The sequence below is a fragment of the Moschus berezovskii genome, chromosome 4 (genome assembly GCF_049115385.1).
Source record: "Moschus berezovskii isolate FMDL1 chromosome 4, NW_MosBer_1.0, whole genome shotgun sequence".
Taxonomy (NCBI): domain Eukaryota; kingdom Metazoa; phylum Chordata; class Mammalia; order Artiodactyla; family Moschidae; genus Moschus; species Moschus berezovskii.
The window spans coordinates 105,511,254-105,539,121 of NC_142463.1; the positions used below are offsets into that span (position 1 = coordinate 105,511,254).

The 27,868-nt window shown below is 42.5% G+C and overlaps 2 protein-coding genes across 2 annotated transcripts; one reads left to right on the top strand and one right to left on the bottom strand.

Moving 5' to 3' along the window:
- The first annotated feature begins 13 nt into the window (after positions 1-13).
- OAZ3 (ornithine decarboxylase antizyme 3) lies at positions 14-3,100 on the top strand. The gene is given in 6 exon segments (XM_055401431.2): positions 14-48; positions 341-404; positions 406-480; positions 1,243-1,418; positions 2,193-2,278; positions 2,958-3,100. Coding segments are annotated over 6 exon segments (564 nt in total). The 5' UTR covers positions 14-28.
- A 2,131-nt stretch (positions 3,101-5,231) lies between these two features.
- On the bottom strand, positions 5,232-27,767 carry TDRKH (tudor and KH domain containing). Its single transcript, XM_055402272.2, has 14 exons — positions 27,651-27,767; positions 11,917-12,053; positions 11,177-11,283; positions 10,381-10,570; positions 9,340-9,479; positions 8,912-9,233; positions 7,655-7,815; positions 7,300-7,472; positions 6,987-7,051; positions 6,564-6,715; positions 6,240-6,341; positions 5,894-5,987; positions 5,603-5,690; positions 5,232-5,426 (listed from the first exon to the last, which is right to left on the bottom strand). Exons 2-13 carry the CDS (start codon positions 12,038-12,040, stop codon positions 5,638-5,640), a joined length of 1,683 nt encoding a protein of 560 aa, XP_055258247.1. The 5' UTR covers positions 12,041-12,053; positions 27,651-27,767; the 3' UTR covers positions 5,232-5,426; positions 5,603-5,637.
- Between the last annotated feature and the right edge of the window lie 101 nt (positions 27,768-27,868).

A 27,868-nucleotide genomic window follows, 5' to 3' on the forward strand; every position in this document is an offset into this window, starting at 1 on the left:
CAAGTACCGGATCACACTCCGGGAGAAGATGCTGCCTTGCTGTAAAAGGTACTTGTTTTAATATCTACCTGAAGTTGTTTATACAAACTGTAAAGAAAAATAAAAGAATTTGAAAGGAATCCCTAAGTGGCAAAAGATAATAGCAAAATAGGGTGAAAGGCTGGCATGGAACTTTGTAAACCTTCCTATCTGGCTGGCCTGGGGAAACGTAGATAGATAGGCTGGTTCACATAAAATACAGAAGACAGTGCCAGAGCCTGGTCCAGGGTACCTGGAAGGTCCGTCTCTCCTCATCTCAGACTCAGAGATCAACTAACTTGGGCCTCTTTTTCCTCATCAGCATCACCACTTACAAGGAAGAGGAGGACTTGACACTCCGGCCCCGTTGCTGTCTTCAGTGCTCCTGAGTCCCTAGTAGGTCTTCAGGGGGGCAGACGCACTGAGCAGGGTGACCAAGACCAGCTTAAAGAATTATATTCGGTAAGTAGACTGGGAGCTGGTGCTGGGACTTGGCAGCCCATTGCTTGTTGTAATATGGTATCTTGCAAAGGGACACGAACTAGTTGGAAAATAAATCATAGAAAGCTAGCTCATGTGAGCTCCTGTGTAAAAGTGACTTGCTTTATAGACAAGGATTCTGGTCCAGAGAACTTAAGGCAGGGTCCCAGGGCTGGGATTGAAAAGCAGGATGGGAAGAGGAACTGAAAACAAAGACAGACTATATTAAGACATAAAGCTGTATTCTGGGACATAAAGCTGTTTAGATGCTAAGTTTTGGGTCTAGAATCTGGAACTCCTGCACTTGCCTTTGTGTCATCATGCCTAGGTATAAGCTATGCATTTTTAGATAAGAAGTGGCAGAATTTAGAGAAAACATATATGATGGAAAAAAGTAGAGTATTATTAGTGAGACAGTAAACAGATGGCACAGCTTTGTTTAAAGAATAAGCTGTTTGATGTAAACACAAGTTTCTGAACCATTAGTGCACCCCTGAGTGAAGTCAGCAGGTAGTATTGACTCCAGATTCCAAATTTTTATCAAGGAAAACTCCATCATAGGGACAAAGTTAGGTCCTAGGACTAAGAGATATTGAGTAAGGCCTGGCTCAACTTCACCTAGGCTCTCCATCAGCCCCCTCTCCTTGCCTCCACAGACACACCCAAACAGGTCTGAGATCTGATCTGAGGGTTAGGGGAGCACAGAAACAGGAGACTGTTATTTCATTTTTACTTCTGTTCTAGGCTGGGAATCTGACGGTGCTGTCTACTGACCCCCTGCTTCATAAGGACCCGGTGCAGTTAGACTTCCACTTCCGCCTCACCCCCCAGACCTCTGCCCACTGGCACGGCCTTCTATGTGACCACAGGCTCTTCCTGGACATCCCATATCAGGCCTTGGATCAAGGCAACTGGGAAAGGTGACAGTCTGGATAGGGGGAGGGGGAGGTGAAGGGAAGAGGTAGGGGTTTCACTCTGATGTCACAATCAGGTAATGGGCATGCTAGCCAGTGAGCGCTTATTCAGGAGCTGATGCTGCTGCTGCTAAGTCACTTCAGTCGTGTCCGACTCTGTGTGACCCCATCGACGGAAGCCCACCAGGCTCCCCCATCCCTGGGATTCTCCAGGCAAGAACACTGGAGTGGGTTGCCATTTCCTTCTCCAATGTGTGAAAGTGAAAAGTGAAAGTAAAGTCGCTCAGTCGTGTCCGACCCTTAGCGACCCCACGGACTGCAGCCTACCAGGCTCCTCCGTCCATGGGATTTTCTAAGCAATAGTACTGGAGTGGCTTGCCATTGCCTTCTCCGATTCAGGAGCTGGATACATTCAAATCACTGAACCAGCCAGTGAGCTGAGCCAGGATCTGGATTCAAGTGATAACAGCCCATAGGAGGTTGCTAAACTGATTCAGAATCACAAGGTGGAATCCATAAATACTTGAAAGGAAGTGATCTCCAGTTGTTTGTCTTTATAGAGTGGCCCCTTTTCCCCAAGCCCCTTCCATGGCAGGGGTATCAGGCCATAGTGTATTAACCCTTAGCTTCAGAGAAAAATCCATCAAAACTAGTTTGGAACTTTCACTTCCTTGGGTCAGGAAACACTGAGCAATAAAATATCTTCTGCTGCAAATAGGCACCTTTCTCGATTTTAAGTTGGCGAAACATGCCATTAACCATTTTCCTTCTGGTCCCTAGTTTGACTGCAGCACTGGAGTATGTGGAGGAGAAGACCAATGTGGATTCCGTGTTTGTAAACTTCCAAAACAACCGGAATGACAGAGGTGGGGAATCTGCTCTATCCTTCCTGGCCCTTTGTGCCGAAGCAGCTGACAGTGATTTCCCCTTTATAGGAGACCTTCCTCCCCTCACTCTAAAGGGCATGTTCAGGCAGTTCAGGGATTCAACACCCATCTCCCCACCAAGGAAATTAAGGCACCTAGTATTCTGTTCATTTAAGTCATAACTGAACTGTCAGGAAGGCCCTGCACACAGATTTCAGAACCTAGACTCGAGGAGCACTGGTGAAATTACACAGAAGCCATTCAAGGGATGTGGCTGGCAGGACAGAAAGTCTCGAATGTATTAAGCACCCGTAGTGTGAAAGGGTCAGGGGTAAGGCCAGGAATACATTTAACCAGATGCGAGGTGCACATTACAGGAACCCTTGCTCCCTCAGGGAGCTTATACTCTGTTGGATATGAGAGACAAAGAAGAGTTTATTATACCATCATTGTGTTGGGCACTTTGTAAACATCTCATTTAAATTCTGTGATCCTCATTTTACAAACATGTAGAACACTGAAGCCAGGTTAGAGTCCAGCTCTGTTTGACTCCAAAGCACATCATCCCCGTGCCTGCACCACACTGCTCCCTGCCCAGTCATCCCCCAGTGGAAGAAGCCAAATCTAGGGGAATGGCTGCATGGAGCCTGAGTATTCTAACTTTGTCCTCTTTTCACAGGTGCTCTGCTACGCGCCTTCAGCTACATGGGCTTTGAGGTGGTCAGACCAGACCACCCAGCCCTTCCTCCCTGGGACAATGTCATCTTTATGGTGTATCCCCTTGAAAGGGATGTTGGCCACCTGCCCAGTGAACCTCCCTGACCATGCTTATTCCTACTCTGTGAGGGGCTGGGAGCCTTGTTAAGTGACACCAAGCTTCCAGGATGTGACAAAACACCTTCCGTCTAGGAGTAAAGGGTAGTGCAATCCTCATGTGTTTACTATTTCTTTGCGGGGGTGGCGGGGGAGAAGGTTGGCTGGAGTGAAAACTAAGCCTTACAGAGCTGAATTCACTGTAGGATAGACATTTGATGACTGAAAAGCTCAAAGGGGTCTGAGCAAGACAGGGAAAGGACCCAAGGATTTTAAGCTTTTGCCTTCCCCCTGTCCAGAACCATTCCCTCATTTATTTTAACCATCTGAGCACCTGCCAGGAGCAGGAACCAAGCACCAGGGAATTCAGAAAGACTTAAGCTTTACTGGGATATTTTTATCCATGTATTTCGGTTCAAACTGGAGACAAGTGAAGGAAATCAGAGAAGGTACAGGGTTCCTGTGGCACTAGTTTAAGGGCAGGAACATTCCAGGAGACTGCAGAAGTAGTGTTGTTAAGAGCAGGGAACCCATCAGAATGGGTTAAAAGGTCTTAAAAGCCATATTAAAGGAAAAGGCTTTCATGTACACAGTAACAAACGGCAGCTAAGAATGAGATACCACTCATTTTTCAGAGAAGTCCTGTGAACAATTTCTATCAGGAGACCTCTTTTCAGAGTAAAGGCTGATAAACAACAAGGTCTGACTGTATGGCACAGGGAATTATACTCAATATCTTGGGATAAACCATAATGAAAAAGAATACAAAAATAAAAGAATGTCTATATGTGTATAACTGAGTCACTTTGCTGTACAGCAGAGATTGTCACAACACTGTAAATCAACTACACTTCAATTACATAAAATTTAAAAAAAAGAGTAAAGGCTGAGGAAACTGGGGACTAGCTGGCCCTATGATCCTGTCGTAGAGTAGCTCCAATTCCAGGGTCGAGCCTGCTTCAGTGAGAAAGTGCAGCCAAGGTCTGAAATATCAAATCAACGGCACGCTTTCATTGATTCCTTTGGGACTACCCAAGCTACCCAGAGATGTTCCGTCACTGAAGTCTTTCTGCTAATTGGTACCAAGGTTTTTCTAAGACAGTAAAATTTGAAAATTGTGTTTCTGGGAAAATATAGATGCCATGTAGTATATGGGTAGACTTCATTAATTCCTAGGTTAAAAAGTCCTGCATATCAGAGTCTTATATAATAGTTTTAAGTCTTCTACTTTACCTTGCTGATCTTTAAAAAAAAAAAAAGGTTAATTTACTGTTATTCTCCCACCCACTTTCAAACACCCTCACAGTTCTCACTGGATCCTCACAATACTGTCAGAAATGGAGAGATGCTATGCAAGGAAACAGGCTCCATAAGTTCACAGCAAAGATCTAGTCCTAGAACCCAGGTTTCTATAATTCTAATCTACCTCTTTTAGGTGCGGTTTTAGTGAATGATTAATTCTGAAGTCGCTTTAAGAATATGATCTGCACATGAGAGGGACAGCTGTTTCATAGGTGGTGTGAGGCGTTAGGCACTTTTACCAGATTTCAGTACAGAAGATACCCATAGGCTTGTTTCCACCTTGTGATTCAACCAGCATTTAGTTTTAGATAACTTTCTTAAGAACTTTATTCAGCAAAGAAAACCCCAAATGATCTAAACGGCTCTACAAGTTCTCTATGGCTTTGTGTATACATATATTGATATAGATACTATACCAGCAATACAGCAATATTTCCTGAGTTACCTTTCTCCTTGTCTACTTGTATTTTAACCAAAGTTTACTGGGAAATAGCTGGAGCACTGTTACAAATATCTTGTCTCCAATAACACATCAGCAGTTGAGGCCGGGAGGCAGTATTCTCTTCTCCCTTCCTGAGGCTTTTAATATAATTATGCTGATGTTTTCCTTTGCTGCCTGACTTAACTGCAATCTTTGAGTTTACCACTCAAAAGACTTCCCCTTAACTAGAGTCACCTGATGCGGTGAGTCAGTCTGCAGAATCATCACTTCCAATAACCAAACCCTGGCTGTTTCCCAGCCTCAAACAGGACACTGCCTAGCAGTACTGTGCATTATGACTGGCAGAGGGGAACAAGCTGGATACTAAGCAGCCTGAAAATCGTGTGGCAGTACTGCACACTGCACAGGGGGTGGTGATGGAGTTAGGGGCATGTGTCTGTCTCCCTCCACCCCACATGCTCTCTGGTAGTCCAGTGGAAGAAGAAAATGCATTTGGTTCACAGCAAGCCAGGTCATGTATATAATGAAGGAAGAACTGCATAGATCTCTATTACAGGCTCTTCTCTCCAGGCACCAAGTCTTATGCCAAACCTGCCAAAGAAACACACACAGACACAAAAAGCTTGAAAGGGCTCAAACTGAAAGTAAAGCTGCAGGAAGGCAGCTGCAGAGAAGTAGTAATAAGATGGGCTACAGGGAAGAGGCAAGGCCCTGTGGTCACCCTCATTACTCTCCGGCTGCTACAGACAGAGGACAGTTCTACTCACAGCAAAGCAGATGGCCGAGGCAACTGAAGGTGACTTCAGAGTAAGTAGTCATCTTCAAGATTATCATCACCAGACATAGAGGCAGCTTCTATTCAGACATGAGGGTAAAATTAGATACTGCCCTACTGTAGCAGGCACTGCCACTGAGGATCAGAGAAAAAAATAGGCTTTCTGGTGTTCAACGACCACTCTGGTTAGGAGATAAATCTTGACACAACTTCCCTAGTTTGGAGAAGCTGACTAAGAATTGGTAACTTCCAGAGATGCTTGAGGGAGCAATGCTGTTTGTACCTGATAAACTGAGGCAGGACAGGGTGTTTGGTATCTCTCCAGGGCTCTTCTTGGTCTCAGTGAGCATGCTCAGTGAGACATCTGTTTCTGTGGCCTGAGGGCATAAACAGGAGAAAAAGGAAGAACGTGTTTGGCTGGTAGGAAAGGAGAAGTCACCCCATCACTTTGCTCACAGAGTCTGGTGTGGCTGCTGAGGGACACAGTGCTTCCCTTGATCAATGAGTGGAGCAACTCAGAGTCCTTAAGGGTGTTCAACAAATTGCATGCATGACTAGAAGCCCTCCTGTCTTGAGGCACAACGTTTGTCCCAAAGCAGCACCCCAAATGACGATAATGGCTCACTTACTAGGTCGTCCAACATTACTGGGACAGCTCCGTTTTTTTCCATGTCTTCTGCAAGCTCAATTGCGTATCCTTTACGAACTAATTCTAGCCCAATATCAAGTTTCTGAGAAAAGAAATGAAAAGGCTACTTGGTGTTCAAAGAAGGGCAAATCAAAGGAAGGGCAAAAAAGCTGGGATTGTTACTTTAAAAAATTCCTTTGGTGGTTCAGTTAAGCAGGACCTTATGAGGCAGGACTATCATCAAATAAGGATTTCTGGGAAAGGAAAAGATGAGCGTATAAATATGCTGAAGAGACAGCGAGCAACGAGTGAACCTCAGTCTTACCTTCCCATCGCTGGTATCATATAAATAGATCTTGGGCCAAGTTGAGATCCCAGACTGGACATAGCTAGAGATCTTGGCTACCAGGGGCTTCCAGTCAGCACAGTGAGTGAGTCTGTCAAACTCATCCAAAGCTTCCTCTTCCCATTGTTCACCTGGTTAAAAAAAATTGTAGACAGAGCCTAAGAAGGGGTCAGTGCTGACAGGGGTTATGCCCTGGAGGGAAGTTGGAACTACCTCTGTCTACCTCAGAAGGTACCTACGTCTGACTGCCAGGCAGGTTTCTGGCTGTTGCTGTCTGGCACTGGTGATGAAAAGGCACCTGAGCCCCCAGAACTCAAAAAGCCTGGGAATGTGAGAATCCCCACCACATGCCCTATAAAAGTTATTCTATTTGGACGTAGAGTCAATAAATAGCCAATTTACCTGAGGGGGCAATCCGTGCCAGACTACACTCTATTGCTTGAAATGGAAGGCTTAGGAAGTCACTCCTAAAGTGAAAGAAACTGAAATTAGAATCCTAGTGCTAGTAGGGCCTTTTTATATTTGTTGCTTCTAGACAGCACCAGTTAACCCAGCAGCAGAAGATAATTAACTGATCTCTGTAAAGAGGTTCTCTTCCAACCCTCCCCCCACCTCTTCCCCAGTAAGAAGTACACCAGTAAGAAGTACAACAGCTCACCACCCTATGGCCAGGGCTGAGTCAACAGATGCGACTCCAGCCTGACTCCACACTGACCTGAGCACCCTGAGATCCCTCAGTGGACAATCTCCATTATCTCCAAAGTCAACAAAGTAAAGGTCCAGGTTCCCATTCTCCAAGGTACCAAGGACTCGGGCTCGATACCAGGAACCATTTGTAGGTAAAGGTGCTGCGACAATGTCTCCTACATGTACAGTCAAGTCTTCAGGCTACACAAGGAAATAAGGAGTCAGGAGAGGGCAGAGTTAGGAAGGGATGGGCTAAAAAACTGAATACCAGAAGGAAGAAAGAACAAGCCATTGCTCCACAGGAAAGGAAAGAGAATACATCACAATGAAAAAGATATGTCCCCGTTTCATCAGACCCCAGCCCTGTCCCTATAGCAACTCACCAGACTATTTTCATAGTGCTGGGTCATCTCACTGACAAGCTTATCCAGTTGCAGGCTGCGGGAGCCAATGATTTGGATCCAGAAGTGGTTAGGATGTTCAGAGGCAGAGACATAGACTTCTAGGAATTCATCAGCATGGAAACTGAAGTCTGGACTGGGAACTAACCACAGGCATAAGCAAGTTAAGCTACAGAATCATTATTATCTAATATGATGACCATTATCAGAATCATCTCTGGTTGAAATGGGAAGACTGCATCGGTGGGGTGAGAGGTATAAATACCAAATGGCTAATACCATTTAAAAATGGCTGGAGGGACAAGTGGATGAATCATAGAAGAACATCCTGAAGGAAAGATGCTATAAGCTATGTTCTGTTCCTTTCTAGGTAATTGAGTAATTAGAGTTCATTCACATTGTCCTCTGCCATGTATTCAAATCAACACCAATTATAATGAAGGGAAATCCCCATATGCTAGCTGCAGCAGGACCAGGGAGAAGACATGTGGACAGATGTGGGCCTGCTCCAGATTGTTTTCCACCACCAATTCATTACAGACCCTGGACACGTCTATGGACCTCTTAAGGTCTCTGGCCTTCCCTGCCCATCCCAGTACCTATGTACAGAAGAAAAAGCCCACAGCTTTGTCATTCTTCTTGAATGGTGAAGATTTTTAAGAACAGTAATGAGAAAGGAAAAAATATTGGATTCAAAAGTATTTTACTTATTTGTATATGTTTGAAGAAAGAATACCATGTAATTCAATTATTCGATGTATTACTCGCAGACCAGTTTCCTGTGAACGAGCAAATTTCCATATTGTTCTCTAATTATTGGCTGGTTTGTATTCAGAAATACTGGTTTGTGTTCAGTATTAACCCAAGGAAAATATTACCAGAAAGTCCCATCTGTAATTAAAGAACTGTAAATGTAGTCAAGAAAACAGAAATTATTTTTTTATTGTTTCCTTATTCTGGGTTATCTAAGCCAGTATTTCTGGCTTTCCAGGTAGCAGTGGTAAAGAACCCACCTGCCAATGCAGGATTGGCAGAGGGCTCGATCCCTGGGTTGGGAAGATACCCTGGAGAAGGAAATGGCAACCTGCTAAAGTATTCTTCCTGGGAAATCCCATGAACAGAGGAGACTGGCAGGCAACAGTCCATGGGGTTGCAAACAGTCGGACACAACTGAGCATACACACATAGCCAGTATTTCTATCTTCCATATGGCTAAGGGGGTCCCCCTTTGTTACATACTTTCAAACATGGACATCTCTGGACTGGTCTGGACACCAGACCTCTGAAAGCTGTCATCATTAGGTTTCTCCCAGGAACCCTCTTCTGGTCCTACAACAGCCATGTCGCCATCTCCTTTGTGGGGAGGAACTGCCAGAGGTGCAGCCTGTTTTAAGCTAGTGCCAGTGTTTTTCCATAAAGCTGGCTCTCTGGCTCCACCTGGCTCTGTCACTTCCTCTCTTCTTACGCTGATTGGCTGCTTCCGTGGAACTCTGGTTTCTGCAGAATGAGCAATTCTCTTCCTAAGTTCTTCATCTTCTGAAACTTTCTCCAGTATCAAGTGCTGTGGAAAATAAGAGAAGGGATGATACCTCCATGGTCAGATACTGGCCCAGGATGGAGTAAAGGGTTCGTCTCACTCTCAGATACAATTCAGGTTAGCTACTTGCCTTAGCTGCTGCCACTTCCTTCTGCGTTCCTGAGATTTTTATAAGTCTTGATAGTAGCAATGTTCCTTCTGATTCTTTGTCACAGGTTATTTTGGCTCCTGAGGCCTTACAGATAGAACGAATTGTCTCGCCGCCTCTCCCTGTATTGAATAATACATAAAACCCTGTCCTTTCCTCTATTACTGCTAGTGATAAGACTATCTTGTATACACTATGAGGGGAGAGTCAGGGCTCCTTTTCAAACTAAACAGAATGTAGGATAGTGAATGGAAAACAGGAGCTACTGAAATCCTTACTATAATAAGTGGGGGGTACTAGATTATTTGCTCTATTCATTTTATTTAACTTCTACACACTGGCCAAGTTAATGTGGTCATGTCACTTTCATCTTCTGGCCACTGAGCAGACTTCACATCCTCACTTCATTAGAAGATATCCTACATGAAACCACTGGACCAAGGACAGGATGTTTCTCTGCCTCTCACAGCAGCATGAGGAATGCTCTAGGGGAAGGCATAAAAGGTGCTTTCACGAGCATGGTCTTGAGAGATTTAGGATAAAATGAGCATCCTTAGCTTCCCTTTAAAAGTCTAATATGAGGTAAACACATTTACCTGAACCCTTGTGAAACATACTTGTAAGGTTCAGATCATACTTTAAAATTTTTTATTATTTATTTTTGGCTGTGTCGGGTCTCAGCTGTAGCGCGCAGGCATCTCTGCAGTTGTGGCACACAGGCTTAGCTTCCCTGAGGCTTGTGGGATCTTAGTTCCCTGACCAGGGACTTAACCTATGTTCCCTGCGCTGGAAGGCAAATTCTTAACCACTGAACCACCAGGGAAGCTCTCGTACAACTTCTTGAGGTCATGAGTCTTGCTTTACCACTGGCTCTATAAAAAAGCAAAGCTCTGCTCTCAATTTCCCTGTCTTTTTTCCTCAGCAAGGTGGAGGGGAAGTAGGCCAGGAAAAGCCCTCCGGAAGGTGTGAAAGGAAGACAAAGGGAACAAAAAAGGAGACAGCAGAGAAAGCTGTCCATGGTACCTATGATTCTGCCCACGGATCTCTGGGGGACTGAGAGCTGCTCAGACACTGGCGTATTCTCTGTCAGGATCTGATGAATCGCTGCTTTGGCCTTGCACACCTGAACAGGAAAACCACTGATAAGCAGCACCCGCTCATCTCCTATATCCTCTGTGTCCACATCGATCCGAGCACCTGTCTTCTTTCTTAGCTGCAGAGAAAAGGATACATGGCAGTATGTTCTGGAAGAGCTCTCACCTGGGTCAGCTAAGGATACTCTAAACCTAACCCTGGAGGTGGATGGAACTGGACACAGTAATCAGTGAAATCGGGTGCTATAAGCAGTCTTCAATTACATGTACTTATGGAAGGAGAGACAAAGGTAACCCTGAACAGCAGTTAATCCAAAACAGTTTCTCTGTGTTTAGACTGGTCTTTCCCCAAATTTGGATTAAAGAATCAATTATTTTGTTTTCTTGACATTTCAACTGAATAATGGAAGATGGTAAAAAGAATTAGGGAGCAATTAATTTATTACTGCCAATTAATAAGAGTTTGGAATTCCATAGCAGAAAGGAATGATTCAAACTATACCAGGATGAGAACCATCCAATTAAAAATCCCCATTTCAAGCTAAGTCATCCATTCTATAAGCAGTAGAAGTACTCATCTCTGGAAGGAAAATAGCAGCTAGAAACTTCCTATTTTGTTTGTTTGTTTAAAATATACATAGTGTAAATGGGTTTACAGAATGGGGGCAGAGGATGGACAGCAGAAATCAATCTCTGGGAAAGCTGTTGCCTGCTCACACACTTACTTGTTTAATATTGGCTCCTTGCCGGCCAATGATGAGCTTTACAGCCTCCTGGGGGACTCTCATCTCTATCTCAATGTCATCTTCCCCAACAAATGTCAGCCGTTCTTCTGCACAGATCATCAGATCGGACTTATAGACAATATCCAAAGCTATCACTTCCCCTCCCACGAATCAAAGCTGTCAAAGAGACACTGATGTAAAAGATAAACTGAGGATTTCAATCATAAAGAGAAGGAGAAGCAGCATCTGAGTGGGAACTAAAAGGTCCCAAAAGACCAGAAGATGGGCACTCTCTCTGGGATACCATTTTCAAATGCTAAAGTGGGAAAAGTTATTGGATTCTGGGCAAACTACTTCTCCCAAGACATGACTCCTGGAGAAGAATGAAAGCCAGAAGTTGCCTGAGGAGTCCACTAGGCTCAGAACTTCCCTTGTTTATACACAAATCATTTTTCTAAGTCCTACTCTCTAGGTCTAGCCTGCGAAACAGGACCCAACAGTTAGCAGAATCCCTTACAGTTCTGGTGTTGCTGAAGGGAACAAATCAACAGAATTACAAAGTGAGTTCTTTATTTCACAGACTAGCTTCACATTAACATAGAAAAGAAAAACTTTTGTTTCAAAGGTCCCTCACAGACAGCCAATTACATCCCAACAAATGATAACTTGAAAGAAGTTTCAAGTTAACTGCCAGAATATAGTCTAACCATTTCAGTATGTATAGCCATGGATTCACATACCTCTGCTCTCCCTATATCTGCGGTATAGAATATAGACAACTGTTGCACTGGCAGGGATCCCAAGGCCCAGTGCTATTTTTTGAATAGTGGACAAACTTGTCCAAGAAGTCCGTTCAGTGGACATTTTCGGCCGCCTCCTGAAATAAACAAATGAAGAGAAAGGAGCTTTCATACAACTTTTACGCCAGAGAGAATGGAACACATTACAATATTTCAAAGAATACTACAGCCTAATTTAACGTTTCAAGAGCTTGAGCAGTCTCAAGGTGTACTTCACGTGAAAGGTCACAGGGTATTTTTTCAGAAAGTTAACTGAGGGATACATACACATATGACTAAATAGAGGAGGACTACTCCCTTCTCAACCCCTGCAAAGAGAACAATATGCTGATCAGCTTTAAAAGACAAAGGAACAAGAAATTAACTGAATCAAATATTAAAAAAAAATTACATTTCATATCAAACTATTTAAAATTCCTTACGTGTGCACTTCTATGCCTCCTGGCCTTTCCAGATGCTGTTGTCTCTGAAAGGAATGGCACTCCAGGCCCAGGTTTAGGTTTTGCTACTTCTCTTTCTTGGAAGCGTGGTCTATTTATTCTCTGTACTACTTATTTTTACTTACTCCTCAACTAACAGTGAAAGGGGATTCTCTCCTGCTCCTTCATCAAAAAAACTTTCCAGGTAATTAACCGAGATGGCATATGTAAGCCTTATCTAATCTCCCCTCTGTTCCCTCTCTCCCATGGTTTCTATCTATCTGGAGGAGTCTTCTGAGTTTTGAGCTTGTCTTCCAGTGGCCTCCATCCATCCTCTGCTCTCTTAGGGCAGTTTTATCCATACTTGAAGCCTGAACTACTATCTATATGCTAATGACCCCACACTGTACCTGAACTGATTGCTTGTCAGATCTCATTTAGACCACTATAACAGTCTTGCTGTTAGTCTCTCTCTGACACTGTATCTTCATTTTCTTACCAAGCATATCTTAATATGTCCCTCACTCTATTTCTTTATTTCATGTATCAATACTTTCTCACCCTCCTAATTACTTTATACCATCTGTTCTCAAACCTCTAGTGCTTCCTTCTTCATTCTTCCTCTCAACCGATGTCTGCTTCCTATTTCACTGAGAAAGTAAAGCATTTGGAGAAAATATTAACTTCCAAATTGATCCATCCACCTCCACCTCCTCATCTTCCTTCCTGTGGTCATGGATGAACTATCTTGGCTCTAGCACTGAGTCTTTCATATAAGTGTTGCTCTCCTTTATCCTGCATCATTAATGTTTTCCTCTCTACAGAAGCTTTCCACGAGCAGACAAACATGCTATTCTTTCTTTCTTAAAGAAAATTCTTTCTCAATTCCATTTATTCCTCCAAATACTACTCATTTCTTTCTTACTTTTACAAGCATCAATGCTTCTGCGCTAGATTTCTCTTCTTGAATTCACTCTTGCTGCTCTAGTGAAGGTCACCAGTGATTTGGATTTGCTAAATCCAATGATCAAGTCTCAGTCCTTCCTTTACCGCCCCCCCCCACCAGAGTCTGGCGCAGCTGCTAACTCCCTCTTCTCTGACACTTTCTTCACTTGGCTTCACAGTACTGTTTCCTGGTTTTCCTTCTTCCTTTCTGGCTGCTCCATCAGCCTCCTTTGTTGGTTCGTGCTCCATTTTTTAACCTCTAAACACTGGAGTGACCCAGGGCTCTGTCCTTTGCACTCTTTATTCAAGAATCATTCCGTCTTGGCTTTAAGCCCCACCTATTTGCTGATGTTTAACTCCCAAATTCATGGATCTAATGAGAACTAGATCTCTGTTCTAGCTAGATAAACCTGTTCTGAACTCCAGATTTGTACATCCAATTGCTTATGAAATATCTCCATTTGATGTTTAACAGGTATCTCAAACTTAGCAAATACAAGTTTGCTAAGCACTCCGGATCTCACTCCTTTCTTCTTTACCCTATCAGTTAGTGGCAACTCCGTTCTTTTCAGTTCCTCAGGCTAAAAATCTTACTCTTCTTCCTCTCAAACAGAACATCTATCCTGGAAGCAAATCCTTTTTGTTTTACATTGATTATCCAGAATCTGACCCCCTTTTAACCTCTCTATTGCTATGACCAACATCTGCTCAAAACCACCATTATCTCTTGTCCAGATTATTACAAAGCTTAATTACCTCCCTGCTTTTCATCATCATCCAATTTATTCCCCATACAACAGCTGGAGTTAAGTGAAAAGTGTTATTCATCTGCTCAAATCCTTCCATGGTTTTCCATTTCACTATGATTAAAAGCCAGTCATTATAATGACCTGCACGGTGTTCATTTTGATTGTTTCCCCATTGGAAAGTTAACTCCCCAGAGGCAGGAATTTTTTTTTGTCCCTCAGTACTTAGCACATAATAGCCACTTAATAAGTATTTGGTCAGTAATAATCTTTGACTGAACACACTTCCTCTTATTCTTCAGTAACTCTCTTGCCTGCATGTAAGCTCAGTGGTTTGGAAGGTTCTTTATAACCTAATCCCTGCCTGTCATCTCCACAGCCTTATATTCTAACACTACTTCTACTAGGGGAACAGGATGCTTTCTTAAGTATCCCTGCTCTGTCACATGTCACTTCTGTCTTCAAAGTCTTACTCCTTAGCCCATCAATACACTTACAACCATTGTTTTTAACTTTAACAAATTACATGTGATGAAATAAAAATTCATATTCGAAGGCAAGTTGAGGATAATTTAAACATTAAAAGTTTTCTCTGCCCTTTGGCCTTCTCTCTCCTCTCCCGGCTGCACTGTGTATCTGCACCATGCATCGACCAAACCACTCCACTGGCAGAACCCTGCCCGAACCATAAAGCATAACATTCTTGGGGAGCTAGACTCAGAAGCAGCACACATTCCATCCACTATACTGCCCTTATAATGTTGCTCAGACTCTATCTCATATCTGAATTAGGTTGCCAAGTTAATAATGGGAAATCGTGCCTCGAAGGCCAAACTCTCATGCAGACAGACAGCCACCTACAGGAATACCAGCTGGGTTTATGTATGCTTGCAAATACTTAACTAAAAATTAGAGGAAACCCCACCCTGAAATGGCCAAGACTGGGTTCTCTTTTTGGCATTCCAAAACTGATTTTCTGAATGCAGTTAAAAGCTGGCAGTCTCCTGAAACTCTGCCTGCAGGGTCTACCAGAAATAGTGGAAAGAATTTTTCTCTTTTAAAAATTAGGTTAGTAGAGAGAAATATTTGTACAGGGCTAACTTTTTAAAGCTTTGGATCCTGTGAATTGAAAAACTTCCAAGTTAAAATTTTAGACAGCTCTCATCTTACTGTACCTATTTTAACTGATATGCAGAAGCTTCAAAAGACTTCAAAATTTCAAAATAGCCTCATTGAAATACTTGTTGTAGAAGGGTAATGAAAGATTAATGATAGGTACCTAAAAACTGCTCCCCTCTATCTTTAAATACTCATTCTAATAATCCTCTCTCTGACTTGCCTTTCCACTCTGGAGACACTACTAAATGGTTACCTTTAGAAATGGGACCACCTGAGGAATGCAAGTTGGTACAGCCACTATGGAAAACAGTATGGAGGTTTCTCAGAAAACCAGAGTTATCATATGATCCAGCAATCCCACTCCTGGGCATACACCCAGACAAAACTATAATTCAAAAAGATACACGCACCCCTATGTTCACAGCAGCACTATTCACAAAAGCCAAGACATGGAAATAACCTAGACGTCCACTGACAGATGAATGGACAAAGATGAGACATATATATACACAATGGAATACTACTTAGCCATAAAGAACAACAAAATAATGTCATTTGCAGCAACATGGATGCAACTAGAGATTATCATACCAAGTGAAGTCAGAAAGACAAAGACAAATATCATACTTACATGTAGAAACTAAAACACAGCACAAATGGACCAATACAAACAGAAACAGACTCACAGACACAGAGATCAGACCTGTGGTTGCCAAGGGGGAGGGAGAGGAGGGACCAGCTGGGAATTTGCTGTTGGTAGATGCAAACATTTAGAATGGCTAAACAACAAGGTCCTACTATATATAAAGCAGGAAACCATAATGGAAAAGAATATTTAAAAAAAGAAATATATATGTGTAAAACTGAGTCACTCTGCTGTAAAGCAAAGACTGACACAGTATTGTAAACCAACTATACTTCAATTAAAAGAAAAAGAAATGGGACACCTGAGATTGTAGACCATAGCTAAATAATTTCTTAAACCCAGGAAGAATCCTTAAAAGTGTTTGTAAATGGATTGCCAAGATGGGTGACCACTGGCCTGACTAAACTAATCATAGCTGATATTTAAAACCTGACAGGAATTTTATTGGGGGGAGTGGGGTCTCTGTCCCCCAAGCTAAATGAGGGAACATAAAATTCCAGCATTGGTGAATGCATATGTCAGTCCTTGCACTGAGGTGGCTACTCAGGTTTATGAGGAATTAAAAATCACTGTCCTTGTGTTGCAGGAAGGGGGACCCCTTCCAGGGCCCCAAAATGGGCTCCTGTCTAACATTCGGAAATGAACTGTCCAAGCAGACACATGTGCTAACCAAGCAAGAAATATTACTGGAAAGGGCTCCTGGGCAGAGAGTTGTAGGGTAAGGGAACCCAGGAAAAGAGCTCTGCCACATGGCTCACAGTCCCAGGTTTTATGGTGATGGGATTAGTTTCCAGGTTGTCTTTGGCCAATCATCCTGACTCAGAGTCCTTCCTGGTGGCACATGCATTGCTCAGCCAAGATGGATGCCAACAGAAGGATTACGGAAGGTGACTGGACACATGGTGTCTCCTTTTGTTCTTTCCCGAACTCTTCCAGTTAGTGGTGGCTTATGAGTTCCGTGTTCCTTACCAGGACCTCCTGTCATAAAATAACTCATGCAAATAGTTACTATGGTGCCTTGCCAGGGTGGGTGGTTTTCAGTCAGTGTGCTTCCCCTAACACTTGTTTTAAAAATCTAGTCTTCATAGGACCAGAGGTGTGGCCTCCAGAAAAAATACAAAACTCACAGGTGGTGCCAGTGGCAAAGAACCTGCCTGCCAACGCCAGAGACTCAAGAGATAAGAGTTCCCTTCCAGGGGTTGGGAAGATCCCCTGGAGAAGGAAATGGCAACCACTCCAGTATTCTTGCCTGGGAAATCCCATGGACAGAGGAGCCTGGCAGGCTACAGTCCACAGGCTCACAAGGAGTTGGACATGACTTAGTGACTAAACAACAACAAAATCTCACTTATTAAGAGGCTTGCAAGTACTCTGGATACTGAAGAGACAAGATGGTGGAGGAGAAAGACTGAAGCTTACCTCCTCTCATAAAAACACCAAAATCACAACTAACTGCTGAACAATCATTGACAAAAAAGACTTAAACCAATAAAAAAAGACATTCTCCATCCAAAGACAAAGAAAAACCACAACAAGACAGAGGGGCGCTTCACGATTTAATCAAATCCCATACCCATTGGGTAGGCAACTGACAAACTAGAAAATAATTATATAGAAAAGGTTCTCCCACCGGAGTGAGAGTTCTGAGCCCCAAGTTAGGCTCCTCAACCTGGGGATCTGGCATCAGAAGCAGGAGTCCCCAAAGCACTTGGCTTTGAGGCCAGTGGGGCTTGACTGCAGGAGCGCCACAGGACTGGGGGAAACAGGCTCTACTCTCAAAGAGCACATTCAAGGTTTTACACATACTGGGACCCAGGGCAGTGACTCCACAGAAGCCTGGGCCAGACCTACTTGGAGGTCTTGAAGGTTCTCCTGGGGACACAGAGGTTGGCTGTGGCTGGGTGGGGGCAAGGACAGGTGGCAGGGGCCCCAGTGAATATTCAGTGTGAGCTCTCCAGGAGGTCACCATTTTGGCATTGAGACCTGGCCCCACTCAAAAGCTTACAGGTTCCAGTGCTGAGATGCCTAAGGTCAAACAACCAACAGGGAATCCCTGGTGGTACAGTGGATAGGAATCCACCTGCTAATGCAGGGGACATGGGCAGATCCTTGGTCCAGGATCCACGGATCCTTGGTCCAAGAAGATTCCATATGCTGTGGAGCAACGAAAGCCCATGTGCCACAACTACTGAGCTCACATGCTGCAACTACTGCAGCCTATGCTCTGCAACAAGACAAGCCACTGCAATGAGAAGCTCATGTGCGGCAACGAAGCAGCAGCCTGTGTGCAGCAACAGAAGACCCAGCAATGAAGACCCAGTACAACAACAACAAAACTAACAAGGTGGGAAAGAGCCCCACCCATCAGTAGACAGGTTGCTTAAAGTTGTCCTGATCCCACAGCCACCTCTAAATACACTCCTGCTTACCAGATGGACAAGACCCAGCTCCACCCACCAGTGGGCAGGCACCAGTCTCTCCTTCCAGGAGGCCTGCAGAAGCCCCTGGACCAACCTCACCTACAAGGGGACAGAGAACAGAAGCAAGAAGCTACAATCCTGCAGGCTGAGGAACAGAGGCTACAAACATAGAAAGTTAAACAAAAGAGAGTAATGATAGTAAACAAATTATAACAAGCATCTTCTCCAACTGTAACAATCACAACAGTATGAGATCAGAAGTCAACTAAAGAAAAAAAAAAGGTAAGAAACAAACAACATGGAAGCTAAACAATATGTTACTAAACAACCAATGGATTACTGAAGAAATCAAAGACGAAATAAAAAAATACCTAGAGACAAATGAAAACAGTAATCCAAAACCCATGGGACACAGCAGCAGTTCTGAGAGAAGTTTATAGCAATACAATCTTACTTCAAGAGACAAGAAAAATTTCAAAGAACCTAACCTTACAACTAAAGCAACTAGAGAAAGAAAAACAAAAGCCAAAGTTAGTAGAAGAAATCATAATGGTCAGAGCAGAAATAAATGAAATAGAGATGAAGAAAACAAAAAAGATCAATGAAACTAAAAGCTGGTTCTTTGAAAAGATAAAATTGATAAATCTTTAGCCAGACTCATCAAAGAAAAAAGAGGGTGCAAATCAATAAAATTAGAAATGAAAAACTGATACCACAGAACTATAAAGGATCATATGAGACTACTACAAGCAACTATACACCAATAAAATGGATAACCTAGAAGAAATGGAAAAATTCTTAGAGAAGTACAGTCTCCTTTCTTGGAAGAAAGGAAAGAAAACCAGGAAGAAAATAGAAAATATGAACAGACCAATCATAAGTACTGAAACTGAACTGTGATTTAAAAACTTTTAACAAACAAAATCCAGGACCAGATGACTTCACAAGTAAATTCTATCAAACATTTAGAGTAAACACCTATCCTTTTGAAACTGTTCCAAAACACAGCAGAGAAAGGAACACTCCAAACTCATTCTATGACACCACCATCATCTTGATGCCAAAGCCAGACAAAAGAAAATTACAGGTGAATATCACTAATGAACATAGATGCAAAAATTCTCAAATACCAACCATGCAAATCCTACAGTACATTAAAAAAACATACACCGTGATCAACTGGGATTTATTCCAGAGATGCAAAGATGTTTCAATATCTGCAAATTGATCAGTGTGATATACCACATTAACAAATAGAAGAATAAAAATCATATGATCACCTCAATAGATGCAGAAAAAGCTTTTGATAAAAATTCAATACCAATTTATGATTTTAAAAAAACTCTCCAGAAATGGGGCATGGAGGGAACCTATATCAACATAATAAAGACTATATATGACAAACTCACAGCTAACATCATACTCAATGGTGAAAAGCTGAAAGCGTTTCCTCTGAGATCAGGAACAAGACAAGGGATGTCTGCTCTTGCCAACTTTATTCAACATAGTTCTGGAAGTCCTAGCCATGGCAATCAGAGAATAAATAAAAGGAATCCAAATTGGAAAAGAAAAGAACTGTCACTGTTTGCAGATGACATGATATTATACACAGAAAATCCTAAAGATACTACCAGAAAACTACTAGAGCTCAATGAATCTGGTAAAGTTGCAAGATACAAAATTCATACACTCTTGCATTTCTATGGGGCTTCCCAGGTGGTGTGAGTGGTAAAGAACCCTCCTACCAATGCAGGAGATGTAAGAGATCTTCCCTGGGTCAGGAAGATCCCCTGGAAGAGGGCATGGCAACCCACTCGAGTATTCTTGCCTGGAGAATTTCATGGACAGAGAAGACTGATGGGCTATAGTCCATGGGATTGCAAAGAGTCGGACAAGACTGAAGCATGAAAGATTAGAAAGAGAAATTAAAGAGACAATCCTATTTATCATCAAAAAGAATAAAATATCAATACTAAGAAATAAATCTATCCATGGAGGCAAAAGACCTGTATTCTGAAAACTATAAAATGCTGATGAAAGAAATCAAAGATGACAAACAGATGAAAAGACGTACTGTGTTCTTGGATTGGAAAAATCAATACCATCAAAGTGAGTATACTACCCAAAGAAATCTACAGATTCAATACAATCCCTATCAAATTACCAATGACATTTTTCACAGAATTAACAGCAAAAATTTTTTAAATTTTTATGGAAACACAAAAGACCCTAAATAGGCAAAGCAATTCTAAGAAAGAAAAGAGCTGGAGAAATCAGGCTCCCTGACTTCAGATTATACCACAAATAGCTCATGCAGCTCAATTAAAGAAACAAAACAACCCAATCAAAAACTGGGCAAAAGATCTAAATAGACATTTCTCCAAAGAAGACATACGGTCAAAAAACACATGAAAAGATGCTCAACACACTGTTAATTATTAGAGAAATGCAAATCAAAACTACTATGAGGTATCATCTCACACTGGTCAGAATGGCCATTACCAAAAAGTCTACAAACAATAAATGCTAGAGAAGGTGTAGAGAAAACGGAAACCGCCTACACTGTTGGTGGGAATGTAAACTGATACAGGCACTATGGAGAACAGAATGGGGGTTCCTTAAAAAACTAAAAGTACAACTACCATATGATTCAGCAATCCCATTCCTGGGCATATATTTGAGAAAACTATATTCAAAAAGATATATGCACCTCTATGTTCATGGCAGCACTATTCACATTAGCCAAGACAGGGAAACAACTTACATGTCCATTGACAGAGGAGTAGTGAAAGAAGATGTGGTACAATTATTACTCTACCACAAATATTACTCAGCCATAAAAAAGAGTGTAATTTGCAGGAACACGTACGGATTTAGAGATCATCATATTAAATAAGTCAGAAAGACAAATACCATATGATATCACTTACATGTAGAACCTAAAATATGACACAAATGAACTTATTTACAAAACAGAAACTGACTCACAGACATGGAAAACAAACCTATGGTTACCTAAGGGGAAAGGGAATGGAGAAGGGATAAATTAGGAGTTTGGGATTAGCAGATACAAACTACTATATATAAAGTAGATAAACAACATCCTACTGTATAGCACAGGGAACTATATTCAATATCCTGTAATAAACCATAATAGAAAATATGAAAAATAATACATGTATGTATGTATGTATAGCAGAATCACTTTGCTGTATACCAGCAACTTACTTAACATTGTAAATCAATTACACTTTAATTTAAAAAACAAAATGCAAATTTTAGGAAGGGTGTAGGTAATTTGGAACTTGTCAATGACAAAATCTTAACCATCTTCTCCATTAAGTATTAGTAAAAAGGGTTTCAGTTCAGTTCAGTTCAGTTCAGTCGCTCAGTCGTGTCCGACTCTCCGCGACCCCATGAATCACAGCACGCCAGGCCTCCCTGTCCATCACCAACTCCCGGAGTTCACTCAAACTCATGTCCACAGAGTCGGTGATGGCATCCAGCCATCTCGTTCTCCGTCGTCCCCTTCTCCTCCCGCCCCCAACCTTTCCCAGCATCAGAGTCTTTTCCAGTGAGTCAACTCGTCGCATGAGGTGGCCAAAGTATTGCAGTTTCAGCTTTAGCATCAGTCCCTCCAATGAACACCCAGGATTGATCTCCTTTAGAATGGACTGGTTGGATCTCCTTGCAGTATAAGGGACTCTCAAGAGTCTTCTCCAACACCACAGTTCAAAAGCATCGATTCTTCGGCAATCAGCTTTCTTCACAGTCCAATTCTCACATCCATACATGACCACGGGAAAAACCATTGCCTTGACTAGACGGACCTTGGTTGGCAAAGTAATGTCTCTGCTTTTTAATATACTATCAAGGTTGGTCATAACTTTCCTTCCAAGGAGCAAGCGTCTTTTAATTTCATGGCTGCAATCAGCATCTGCAGTGATTTTGGAGCCCAAAAAAATAAAGTCTGACACTGTTTCCACTGTTTTTCCATCTATTTCCCATGAAGTGATGGGACCAGATGCCATGATCTTTGTTTTCTGAATGTTGAGCTTCAAGCCAACCTTTTCACTCTCCTCTTTCACTTTCATCAAGAGGCTTTTGAGTTCCTCTTCACTTTCTGCCATAAGGGTAGTGTCATCTGCATATCTGAGGTTATTGATATTTCTCCCAGCAATCTTGATTCCAGCTTGTGCTTCTTCCAGCCCAGCGTTCCTCATGATGTACTCTGCATAGAAGTTAAATAAGCAAGGTGACAATATACAACCTTGACGTACACCTTTTCCTACTTGGAACCAGTCTGTTGTTCCATGTCCAGTTCTAACTGTTGCTTCCTGACCTGCATACAGGTTTCTCAAGAGGCAGGTCAGGTGGTCTGGGATTCCCATCTCTTTCAGAATGTTCCACAGTTTATTGTGATCCACACAGTCAAAGGCTTTGGCATAGTCAATGAAGCAGAAATAGATGTTTTTCTGAAACTCTCTTGCTTTCTCCATGATCCAGCGGATGTTGGCAATTTGATCTCTGGTGCCTCTGCCTTTTCTAAAACCTGCTTGAACATCTGGGAGTTCACGGTTTACATACTGCTGAAGCCTGGCTTGGAGAATTTTGAGCATGACTTTACTAGCGTGTGAGATGAGTGCAATTGTGCGGTAGTTTGAGCATTCTTTGGCATTGCCTTTCTTTGGGATTGGAATGAAGACTGACCTCTTCCAGTCCTGTGGCCAGCGCTGAGTTTTCCAAATCTGCTGGCATATTGAGTGCAGCACTTTCACAGCATCATCTTTCAAGACTTGAAATAGCTCAACTGGAATTCCATCACCTCCATCTAAAAACGTGACTGATTTGTTCCATCTGCCAGAAACCCAATTTGAATTTGCTTGTGACTGATGGGTTTAATGTTACTGTCCCTGATTCACGGCTGAAATTTTAGAATGAAAACTATAGGGTGTCTGTTATGTATCTGTGTTGTAGCTGTGCTGCTGCTGCTCCTGCTGCTGAGTCGCTTCAGTCATGTCTGACTCTGTGCGACCCTATAGACAGCAGCCCACCAGGCTCCTCCATCCCTGGGATTATCAAGGCAAGAACACTGGAGTGGGTTGCCATTTCCTTCTCCAGTGCATGAAAGTGAAAAGTGAAAATGAAGTCGCTCAGTCGGGTCCGACTCTTCGCAACCCCATGGACTGCAGCCTACCAGGCTTCTCCGTCCATGGGATTTTCCAGGCAAGAGTACTGGAGTGGGTTGCCATTGCTTTCTCCGACAGATGTGCTGTATTGCCAAAATTAATTTGTAAAAGAACTCTATATAATTGGTTTAAAGGAAATAAAACATATACATAAATACTCAGAAATTTCACATGATCTTGTAAGCAGATAGGATAAGAGGTCCCTGGACACTGTTTTCTTGACAGTAGAGAAGCCATTTCTAGCCTAAGTCATTCTGTGATCTAAGCCTGGTCACAATGCTTGTCCCTGAACAGGTCTCATGACAGTAACTAATAATTTTAAGGGAACAAAGAATCCAGAAAACAACGGCTTATCAGGCAAGAGAAGTAACAACAGCAAAGATAATATTATCAGTTGTTAACAGAACTTCAGGTTCTATTTCAGTTTTAAAGATTACCCTGAAGCACTGAACCACCATATCAACTGACACCTAAGGGATGATGATGTCTTTTCCTGACTGTCCTGACTTCAATCAACTAAAGCCAGGACTCTCAATCACCCAAGTCCCTTCATGAATATGCATGTGCCCTTACACAGATCCACCAGTTTTGCTATTTGAGGAGACACTGTTTTGGGACAGATCCTCAGTGTTCTCCTTACTTGCTGCAAGTAATGAATCCTTTTTTTCTCCCAGTCTTTGACTTGGTTTTTTGGCTTGACACCCACCAAGAGGTGAAGCCAATTTTCTGGTAACATCTGGGAAATACTCAATACTGAATCAATATCTGGTATTAAAGTTGGCTTAAGTTTGTGGAATTAATAATATGTATTTCTTTAGAATCATCAACATAATGGATAATATTTTTATTGTACCTAGATTTATTAGAAATCAAACAAGACCTTAAATCTGTTGCAAAATTTGCTGGCAAGAAAATAACTTGATATGATGAAACTTTTAAGTAAATAGAGGTAAATGAAATAAGACCCTTGAGGTAAACTCTTTCAGACTAATTAAGTTTTGGGAATGTCTATCCAAAATGCTCTCCATATTTTGGTAATTTGAAATTTTAGTGTTTTGCTAAATTAAGTTAAATGCTAAAAGTCTACTGAATAGATAATTACCAAATAAAATGAGATACTGTAGCATTAGTGAATATAGATTTCCTTTTACAAAGAAACTAAAGATATTTGGAACTATTTAATAGGTTTGGTGCCATGCTAAGACATTTTCTATTAAAAAGCACATGCTTTCTAGAAATCATAAATAGTATTTAGGTGCTATTTATAAGCATAAATAGTATATGAATATTTACATACTACATACAAGCTTGCCAATCTACAGAATGCTAATGTAAAAAAGTTAATAATTGCTTGTTAGTTTTCATTAAAAATTAGTTTTAAGAGCTGAGAATTCTAATTAATATACGCAATTTAAGCTACGGAATAAGGGAAACATTGCAGTATACAAGAAAAGAAAAATGTTTTCAGAAAAAAGATATGAGGAACAGAAATACATTTCTATATTTGCCTTTGAGATCTTTTATTGTCACTTCGGTTCGGTGACTAAGAATCGTTCCACATATAATCCTATTTGACTAAGCGTTTTAAAGCTTTTTGATATATTAAAATTTTTGTTGTTGTTGTTACTTTTTGGCCACACGGAGCGGCATGTGGGATCCTAGTTCCCAGACCAGGGATGGAACTGGCACTCCCTGCGTTGGAAGCTCAGAGTCTTAACCACGGACAGGGAAGTCTCAAAACTTTTTGATATTTTTGACAAACTTCCCAAAGTTCAAATTCTAAATAAAGTTCATCTTACCTCTAACTAACTTTGAGGTTTTCCAAAGGGTCTCTGGAGAAGGCAATGACACCCCACTCCAGTACTCTTGCCTGGAAAGTCCCATGGACAGAGGAGCCTGGTGGGCTGCAGTCCATGGGGTCGCACAGTGTCTGACACGACTGAGTGACTTCACTTTCACTTTTCACTTTCATGCATTGGAGAAGGAAATGGCAACCCACTCCAGTGTTCTTGCCTGGAGAATCTCAGGGACGGGGGAGCCTGGTGGGCTGCCATCTATGGGGTCGCACAGAGTCGGACACGACTGAAGTGACTTAGCAGCAGCAGCAAAGGGTCTCTAGAACACCTCAAAATGTTTTTCTCTGTCTCAGAGAGGACAGAATGACCCTAGTATGACTCTGTACTAAGCTGGGTTTTATTGCTATGGGTTTCCACAGTACTCCAAACATCCCTTCATAGCACTTGCATCGCTTATAATCATTGACTAACGGCTATGTCTGTAGTGAGAATGAATTGAAGGCAGCAACAGCTGGTGCAGGGAGACCAATTCAGAGGCTAGTCCAGGGGTCAATGATGGAGATGGAGAGAAGCAGACAGACGGTTCAGAGAGCTTTCAAAGAAAGAATACACAAGACCCAGCAATTGATTTATGGAAAAGTCAGAGGGTGAGCCAAGGAGCTGGCTATCACATTCTCATTTGAGCACCTGGTAGATGGTAGTGTCTGAGATAGAATATTGATGATCTGTTGGGGGGGGGGATGAATATCTGTGACATGGATGAATTTACTGGGTGACTTCCATTTGACACAAAACCTAAATTATACTAACATCTCTTCAGATACTACAAATGAGGTTTGTGCTAAAATATCAGCTGATATCTCAAAGAATCTCTACTTAATTGATATTAATCAAGTATAGTTGCTTACAATTTACATATCCTTTCACATTGCTAAGTTTCTCTTAAAAATTAAAAGTGGAAAATATGATGGAAATGAGACTAATTCTACAGTGAAAAATAGAAAGTGAAAGTGAAGTCGCGTCAGATTCTTTGCGACCCCATGGGCTGTAGCCTACCAGGCTCCTCAGTCCATGGGATTTTCCAGGCAAGAATACTGGAGTGGGTTGCCATTTCCTCCTCCAGGGGATCTTCCTGACCCAGGGATCGAACACCGGGTCTCCGGCATTGTAGGCAGACGCTTTACCATCTAAACTACCAGGGATTGAGCCAATTCTATAGTCAAGTCAGTCAGTCAGTTCAGTTGCTCAGTCGTGTCCGACTCTCCGCGACCCCATGAATCACAGCACGCCAGGCCTCCCTGTCTATCACCAACTCCCGGAGTGCACCCAAACTCATGTCCAGAGTCGGTGATGCCATCCAGCCATCTCATCATTCTCGGTCATCCCCTTCTCCTCCCGCCCCCAATCTTTCCCAGCATCAGAGTCTTTTCCAGTGAGTCAACTCGTCGCATGAGGTGGCCAAAGTATTGCAGTTTCAGCTTCAGCATCAGTCCTTCCAATGAACACCCAGGATTGATCTCCTTTAGAATGGGCCGGTTGGATCTCCTTGCAGTACAAGGGACTCTCAAGAGTACTAAATGCTAACTTGTGCTTGATTTTATTACTTCAAGTTGAATGTAAGGAGGAGACTAGAACTTAAGATCATAGCTCCTAGGTAAACAGTAGACTTGTGGGTCATTTCAAAGTTGAGAAATGTAGGTAGGCAACTCTTTTCAGTAAAAGCTAACTTTGACATTTCCTGATATTTGTATTAAAACAGTTGCTAACAACTATCTGATATGCATTTTAAAACACAAAGTGAACTCCATGGGAGCCAGGATCTGATATATCACTCCAGTATCTCCTAACAACCAGAACCTACAAGGTGCCTAAAACATGGTGATCGGTTTGTTGAACTGAAGCAGCTCATTCAATTTTCTCATTCTTGCTACATTTATTTTTAAACCAGTGAGTGAAAAAAGCCTCCACCCATTTCTCTCAGCTGAGGAAAGAGTAGCTGTGACACAGGAGTCTTGAGTCAAAACCCACGATTCTGTCTGCATTAAAAACTAAAGAGGGAAATTGGAAAAACAAATACTGAAGACCATTAAAGAAAAAGCTTTGGGAAATAAGAGGCAAACCCTCTCGCACGGTGCAAGGGTCCGCTGTGACTACCTTGGGACGAGCGCACTTTCTCTGGAAACAGTTACTAGTCCCGGGGTGGGAGAAAGCTGCCCCCACATAGCGCCTCACCACCCCAGGCTCAGAAGCTAGCTCCCGGGCCCCACACCCTCGTCTTGCCCGGGGGCGCCTTTCTTCTCTCAGCCCCACATTCCCCGCCTTCTTGTTGCCAGTGGTGTCCCTGGCTCAGCCTCCCCCACTCCCCAAACCTCCGCTCCTGGTCCCTGCCTTTACCGCTCCTGGAGTCAGCGTCGCGCTCTTTGCCTCGCACCTCACCCCTGGGGCTGTAGCCGCCTCTCAAGAGCAGCGCCACTCCGAGGCCCGCCAGCCTCGCTTCAGCCGCCACTTCCCCGCCCCCGCAGCCCGCCCGCACCAATCAATGCCCGGTTTGCAAGCCCGACCAATCAAGCTCCTCCTCGAAACCAATCCTCGCGGGAGCTGCCCCTGAGCGA